The sequence below is a fragment of the Hyaena hyaena genome, unplaced genomic scaffold (assembly GCF_003009895.1).
Source record: "Hyaena hyaena isolate Hyena2069 unplaced genomic scaffold, ASM300989v1 scaffold_745, whole genome shotgun sequence".
NCBI lineage: Eukaryota > Metazoa > Chordata > Mammalia > Carnivora > Hyaenidae > Hyaena > Hyaena hyaena.
In genome coordinates this window covers 750,553-758,969 of record NW_024081376.1, presented here as the reverse complement: position 1 = coordinate 758,969, position 8,417 = coordinate 750,553, and the positions used below count along the sequence as shown (strand labels likewise).

The following is an 8,417-nucleotide window of genomic DNA, read 5'->3' as shown; positions in this document are numbered from 1 at the left end:
AGAAAGAAAGAAAGAAAGAAAGAAAGAAAGAAAGAAAGAAAGAAAGAAAGAAAGAAAGAAAGAAAGAAAGAGGAGGGAGGGAGGGAGGGAGGGAGGGAGGGGAGAGAAAGGAAGGAAGGAAGGAAGGAAGGAAGGAAGGAAGGAAGGAAGGAAGGAAGGAGAGAGAGGAAGGAAGGAAGGAAGGAAGGAAGGAAGGAAGGAAGGAAGGAAGGAAGGAAGGAAGGAAGGAAGGAAGATAGATAGATAGATAGATAGATAGATAGATAGATAGATAATGTGTCACACTGGATTTTTCACTAAAGGGTATCTTTGCAAGAGGATCTTCATAATCAAGTGGACAGGATAACCCATTCTATGGATACCAATCAGCCTTTTCCCCAAACAGCCCTGTCATTACCCAGTGGGTTGATGAACAAAGTGTCCAAGATGGCAAGGATGGATATTATGCATGTTCTCAGCAATATGGACCTCCGCTCACCAAGCCTCCCTGGCTATGGCCACTATGTGTGCCTGCTATGCCAGCAGCTGAAACCAATACTGAGTTCCTGATATAGCACCATTTCTCTAGGATGGCCAGCCAGCTATCTGGTGACAGACTGCTTACAGTAGACTGCCTCCACTACGGAAGAGGCAATATTTTGTTCTTAATGGAATAGACACTTAACTCTGGATATGGATTTACCTTCCCTGAATACAATGTTTCTGTCAAACCACCATCTGTGGACTCACAGAACACCTTATCCACCATCGTAGTATTCTATACAGCATTGCTTCAATCAAGGAATCCTTCAATCAAGGAACTAATTTCACAGCAAATGAAGTATAACAATGGACTCCTGCTCATGAAATTCACTAGTCTTATCATGTTCCTGACTAAGCTGGCTTGACAAAAGAGTGGAATGGCCTTTTGAAGACTAAGTGACAGTAGCAGCTAGGTGGCAATACCTTGCAGGACTCAGGCAAGCTTCTCCAGAAAGCTGTGTATGCTCTGAGCATCAATTTATGATAAGGCTTCTCCCACAGCCAGGACTCAAGGGTCAAGAAATCAAGGTTTAAAAGTCGAAGTTGTATCACTTACTATTCCCCTTAGGGATCCACTAGCAAAATTTCTGCTTCTTTTTCCTGCAACCTTATGCTCTACAGGCACAGAGGTCTTAGTTACAGAGAAAAGAATGATTCCAATGGGGGATGTGGCAATGACTGTATTTAACTGGAAGTTAAGACTCCAGCCCAGCCACTTTGGGATCCTCAAGCCTCTGGATCAACAAGCAAAAAAGGGCATTATGATGCTGGCTGGAGTGACTGATCCTGACTGTCAAGGAGAAATTGGTATACTGTTCCACAGAGGTAAGGAAGAATAAGCCTAGAACACGGGAAATATCTTCTTAGCATTACCATTGCCTGTGATTAAGATCAATGGACAATTACAAGCTAACTTAGGTAGGACTACTAATGGCCTGGACCCTTTAAGAATGAAGTTTTGGGTTAACCCAGCAAGTCAAGAACTAAAAGCAAAATGCTTACTGAAGGCAGAAGGAGTACAGAATGAGTTGGAAGAAGGTAAAAATAAGTACCAGGTATGACCACATGATGAGTTACACAAATTAGGATTAATTGTTATGAGTATCTTCTTGTTTTCTTATGCATATGTGTTTGTGTGTGTGTGTATATATGTGTATATATATATAAATAAATATGTATATGCTATATATACACAGTCTGTTTCCCTCCTGCTCTTTTCCTTTATCGTTCTTTTCCTTTATCGTGTAACATAAGATGTACTGATTTTATATCATAGTATTTAAGTGTTTATGTTACATCGTAGTATTTAATTTATAGTGTAGCAAGAATAGTAGACACCACTCAAGAATATTATCTCCTATTCTAGAAAAGAAGTTAGGGCCTTTTTGCTTATACTCAAGGAATCCTGTTAGAAGTAATTCTGAATTAACTATGGTCTTTATTTGGAGATTAAGTATGGTTTACAGAGCTGTGTCTACATGCTGAGGTGATGTGTGATGACTAATTTTATGCATTAACTTGACTGGGCCATGGGGTGCCCAGATATTTGGTCCAACATCATTCTGGGTGTGTCTGTGAGGGTGTTTTTGGATGAAATTAACATTTGAATGGGTAGACTGAGTAAAGCAGACTGCCCTTCCTAATATGGGTGGGTCGTATCAGAACCTGTGAAGTTCTGAATAGAACAGAAAGGCAGATCTTCCAGCAAGTAAGAAGGAACTCTGCAGCCTGACTGCCTTGAGCTGGGACATAGGTCTTTTCCTAAAACTCATTGGGTGTTAAGCTTGTCTGCTTTCAGACTGGCACTTACTTTCTATTGACTCTCCTGGTTGGCCTTTGGACTCAGACTGGAACTTCAGCATCAGCTCTTCTAGGTTTCTAGCTTGCTTAACTGAAGATCTGGGGATTTCTTAGCCTCCAAATCACATGAGCCAACTCTTTATAATAAATCACAATCTCACCATCCTCCTCTGCTTCATTCTCTCTATATAGCTGACCCCTGAATAAAAAGTTAGGGCTACTGACTCCACCAGTCGAAATTCTGGGTATTAATTTTTGATTACCCAAAAACTTAAATACTAATAGCCTATGCTGACGGAAAGCCTTACCAATAACATTAACTGTCAATTAACACATATTTTCTACGTCATATGTATTTTATACTACATTAGATAGAAGAAAGATAATGTTGTTTAGAAAATTATAGGAAAATACATTTATAGTATTATGCTGTGTCAAAAAAAACCAGTGTATAAGTGGACTCATGTCATTCAAATACATGTTGTTCAAGGGTCAAGTGTGTACACACACACTCTTATTATTAGTTCCTTCTCTATAAAACACTAACATACTCTTCACTGAATTAACACCAACTAGACCAGGAAAACTTACAAATGTCACCTCTACCATGAACTCTTTCCTAATATCCTAAGCTTGATTACATGCATCTCTTTTGTGCTTCCATAATATTCCCATAATACTTAATCATATTATTTCTTAATTACTGATTTGTACACCTTCTCTATGGAAATATATATTCCTTGATAACAATAACATAACTGGGGGGCCTTGGTGGCTCAGTCGGTTAAGCATCTGACTCTCGATTTCAGCTGTGGTCATGACCTTACAGTTTGAAGCCCACAAGGGGCTCTGCAGTGACAGTGTGGAGTCTGCTTAGGATTCTCTCTCTTCCTTCTCTCTCTGTCCCTCCCCCACTCATGCAGTCTCTCTCTCTCAAGATAAACAAACAAAATTCAAACTCAGATTACATGGTTAAAAAAAAATAATAACGTAACTATTTTCACTTCACATTACCAATACTTAACAGTAATCCTGGCATATAGTAAATTCTGAGTAAATGGATATTAAACCATTAAGAAAACCTCCTTGTGTTTATTTAGGGGATACTATGTGGTTCCTAGCATATAAGCATTTAATATCTAACCAATTAATATCACTAATATGTCATCATCTGCAATAATTAGAAAATGAAGGTCTGGAAAGAAGATAAGGGACTGCAGACCTATATATATATATATGCTTTGAAAAAGCAGCTTGAGGATTTTGATTTCTAGATGATGTAACTATGAACTTAAGTGTCAAAATACCTCAAACTAAAACAAACGGTAGAATATATGAATCATAAATACTATCCTAACTAGAAGCTGTAACTCAGGGATATGAAAAAAAAGTCTAAAAATTTCATGACCTTTGTCACCATCACCTTCAAACCCACGATTAATCATGGGTATTTCCTATTAAAACTTAAGGCATGTTATTACTATAGATACTATGAAGAATCCTGAATTTTTGGGGGAGCACTCAATTAATGTTCAGCTAAATTTGTTAATACTCATTTCTTAACTTAAATTTTTATTTAAAAATGTATTATTAATGGGGCACCTGGGTGGCTCAGTCGGTTAAGCATCAACTTCAGCTCAGGTCATGATCTTGTGGTTTGTGGGTTCAAGCGCTGCGTCAGGCTCTGTGCTGACAGCTCAGAGCCTGGAGCCTGCTTTGGATTCTGTGTCTCTCTTTCTCTCTGCCCCTCTCCCACTTGCACTCTGTTTCCCTCTCTCTCTCTTAAAAATAAACATTAAAAACATTTTTTATTGTATTAATTAGGTTCAGTTACTAAAATCTCCATGGGATACTGGGAGAAATAGCATATGATACAATTTATCAAATACCATGTGGCAAACTGAATGAAAATTAAAAAAAAAAAAAAAAACAGATACCTGCTTAGAAAGCACTTTCATGTGCCCTACACTTCCCCGGCAGTATGCTTCAAGGATGACACCAAACTGTACTGACACAGCAGGAATATGCACTTCTGACCTACAAATAAGTTAATAATAATAAGAAAATTTGCTGATAAAACACTTCAGCTCACCAAATAAAAATACTGACTTCATATTATGAAATAAATGTATGATGTCAATCAAAAAACAGAATACATTATCTAATTCACAAATATTAGTGGGATGGGCAACTTCCCAATTCTTTAAACACCACAGTTCAAAAACGGGTGTGATTTTATAATTTTTTATTCCAAAAATCTAAAATTTTCACATCTCACCTTTTTGCTTTTTGTAGTTGAAACGGTAATGTTGCCAACTAAGACAATAAAGTGAAAGGCAAATTTCTGACTCACATCACACAACTGACTAATCTCTCAATTAGTTTCTATTCAGTTTTTTCTCACTTAAAGAATGGTGTACACATTTGAAAAAGAAAGGAACAATATATTTTGTTATTCCCTGAGGGGTTTAAAAATAAGAAGGCTGAAATGGATGAGAAAACATGACAAGTTAAAAATAAGAAAGGAAAAATCTTTATGGATAATAAAGGAAATCAAGATTCAGAAACGTAACTCCCAAAATTATTATTAAAATAATACAGAGCTTATTTTCCCTTAATCAGTTTAGCTAAAATAGATTATTTTTATGATAGTCATTAGTTTCAGTATTCTGAAGTCCAGATGAAAAAGAAAAAAAAATGTCTGAGTACAGAGTCAGAAATGAGGAACCAACAATTTTCCTAGGAAAAAAGAACTTCCATTTATCCTTTCTGATTTTACTCTTATATAAACTTGATGAAATAAGGTTTACCTATTTCTGAAAATGACCTAATAAAGAAACTGAAAGTAATGTTGCTCTTGCTCTAGGAAAACTTTAAAATCCTTATCTATTAGTAGCAATGATATTATTAACCAAAGCCTTTTGGAAGGAATAAGTCTGGTTTCAGCCCAAGTCTATTAACATGATAAGTGTACTTTACTGGAAAATTGCAATACATTAATTTTTAGTTTCAGTTAAAAATCAAGCAGGCTTGGTGGGACACTTATCTGAATTACTTTGCTAAATCCTGAAAATTAAGAGTTGGGTATCAAGAAACAGAAGACACCAAGAAGAGTATAAATGTTACAGACGGCTCAGAAACAACTAAACCAGCTATTACACCAAATGTCCTGTATTATGCTGATCTAATTTACAAAAGCACAAGGTGGACTCCAACCCAAAAATATAAAGACTTACCTAAGGTGCCAAAACAGAAACTGCCCTATCCTCCGGTTACCAAGTGCTCTTTCTAACAGGAATCTTGAGAGGGCACAGTCAAGGAAAGGCTCGTATTTTAAAACTTGCACCAGTTGTAAAAGATACTGAGAGAGTTCTTCATCACTAAAAGAAACAAAAGACAAATTAAGTCACTCCACAACCAGTGCCAGAAAGAGATCCCTTCCTGTCAAACTATCAAACGTTAACTTGCTAAAATGCAATGATTCTTGTGGGTCAGGCTTGTTATGTATGCTTACATTCATTGTCCTGCTATTAAAATAACACAAGAAAAGCTCAGGCTTTCCTATGGGCACAAGGGGGAATGGAAAGGACAGGTGCAAAGAACAGAAATATGAGGTTATTTTCATTAAATGATCCAGGTTTATATAATTAATGATTATATTTACAATCAGCTCAAAGTTACAATAAAATTAGGTACTTTAATACTGATCATACTGGAAAAGTTATATACTCAGCCAACCTTTTTTTTTTTTTTTTTAAGTTTATTTTGAGAGCAAGATGGCACAAATTGGGTAGAAGCAGACAGAGAAGGAGAGAGAGAATCCCAAGAAAGTTCCTCACTGTCAGCACATAGCCTGACATGGGTCTAGAACTCACAGACTACAAGATCATGACCTGAGCCAAAACAAAGAGTTGGGAGGCTTAACTGACTGAGCCACCCAGGTGCCCCAGTCAACCAGTTTTTTAAAATAAATAATTCCATCAGTACCTTTTAGTAATGTATTTTCCTTTCCTATCATTAGGGTTAAGTAATTCCTTTTCCCAAATAATCAGTGAATGTTAAAAATATTAACTTTAAATAGTTTAAAGGATAAGGAAATGAGTGTAACTGACAATTGATTCACTGAATTAACCTGAATTAATACAACATAATATTGTAGTTAAATGAGCTGAATTAATTAAGGTTAAGAGGTTCTCTATTTTGTGTCCATCTCCAAGTCATTCACTTATAAACACACTCTTATCAGAGACAATATCAGTGGTCAAGTAAGATGAAATCCAAGGTCCTCTACTTAATAACTATAGTCTTGGGCAATAAATGGTTAATTAAGTAGCCTAATATAGATCTGGGACTGAAACCCAGGGCATTATATTAAAAAAAAAAAAAAAAAACTCATTAGCAGAAAATTTATCATAGGAAAATGCGTCAGAATTACCAATATGGGAAATCACAGCAATCCCTTCCTGGGGATCAGTATATTTAAGAGAAACACCTGGGTGGCTCGGTTGGTTAAGCATCCAACTTTGGCTCACATAATGATCTCATGGTTTGTGAGTTCGAGCCCCACATAGGGCTCAAAGCCTAGAGCTTCCTTCAGATTCTGTGTCTCCCTCTCTCTCTGTCCCTTCTCCTCTCTCAAAAATAAATAAACATTAAAAAAAAAAAAGAAAAGGAAGAAAAAGAAAAACACTTGGCTCAGTACAAAGGGAGCCAGGTAGCCCCTTTGCCTCAGGTCTCCAATGTAAATTTAGGATGACTAAGGACCAACTGGAAGCCTCATTTTTATTTATTCACTAATCTTAAGTTTATTGTAAAATCTGTGCCATTTATAAAACCTACAAATAGGGGGTGCCTGGGTGGCTCAGTCAGTTGAACATCAGATTCTTGGTTTTGGCTCAGGTCACAATCCCAGTATTGTGGGATCAAGTTCTGCACTGGGCTCCACACTGAGTATGGAGCCTGCTTAATAGTCTCTTTCTCCCTTTGTGTACCCCACTAGCTACCAAGTGCATGCACGAGTGCACACTCTCTCTCAAAAAAACAAAAACAGAAACAAAACAAAACCAATCAACCTATAAACAGTGTAAAAGATAGAAACAAAGTATAGAAATAGCTTCCTCTTCCCTTACACTTTAACTTCACTCCCCCTAGTAACAACTACTGAAGAGTTTGTGTAATTTCTTCTGGCTATCATGTGGCTTGAAACACATATGACTTTAAAAAGAAGAAAAAGTGTAACAATATCTGCAATTTTCTGAGAACTTCTGTTTTTCTAATAGCCATATAGTATAAACCTCATTTTTGAAACCAGAAATGGATAAACCTGAAAATGCCCATTATCTGAGACTGTCTCAATAATGACATTTCTTTAACTAAGTCTAATAGATTTTCATACATATACTGGCCAAACAGGACTGTACAAACATGTTCATTGTAGCATTGCTTAGAACAAGGAAGTCTGAGGAAAACAAAATGCTCCTCAATAGGGAAATCCAGTAAATAAGATATATCCCTATGACAGAATATTACACAGTAGTGAAAGAAATAAACTATATTTATATGTAATGGGAGAGAATGACCTCAATAACCTAACAATGAAATTTTTAAAAGATTTAAAATAATACATACATCAAAACATACTGGTGTAATTTTTTAATGTACAATATTATTCTATATATTTTATAGATATAAAAATGCAGTACAAGCAGAAAAATGTAGTATAAAAAGATACAGATCAAATTCATGATCATAGTTGTCTTTGGGAAGTGAAAGTAATCATGACTAGGTAATGAAACTACGAGGATTTCACCTTTAGCTGTAATGTTATTTGCTTAAAAGTATAAGTAAAAAAAAAAATGTATTTGCTCTTGTTAATTCTGAGTGGTAGACAGAAAAGAGTTAACATAGCAGCAGGCCTGACTGCTATCTTTTTAAAAACGCCGTTAACAACATTGGCCTTTGGCTGGCACCTTGAAACACAGATTTCAGAAAGCTTCCTACCACCCAACAGATAAGAGTGGCTTTGTGTGAGTAAACTGTTCTTACCAAATGGTATGGTTTATGCCCAACACCCATTTTTCTTCTAGGAGTCTAGA

The 8,417-nt window shown here is 36.2% G+C and overlaps 1 protein-coding gene across 5 annotated transcripts in view; it reads right to left on the bottom strand.

Annotated features, from left to right (window-relative positions):
- The window catches only part of PIK3CB (phosphatidylinositol-4,5-bisphosphate 3-kinase catalytic subunit beta), a 164,462-nt gene that overhangs the window by 33,600 nt on the left and 122,445 nt on the right, over positions 1 to 8,417 (bottom strand). For all 5 annotated transcript variants that reach the window (XM_039218206.1, XM_039218208.1, XM_039218209.1 and 2 more), the window contains 2 exons: positions 5,559 to 5,702; positions 4,260 to 4,359 (listed from right to left, as the gene is read on the bottom strand). In XM_039218206.1, coding sequence (XP_039074137.1) covers positions 4,260 to 4,359; positions 5,559 to 5,702 — 244 coding nt within the window. The remainder of the gene's footprint in view (positions 1 to 4,259; positions 4,360 to 5,558; positions 5,703 to 8,417) is intronic.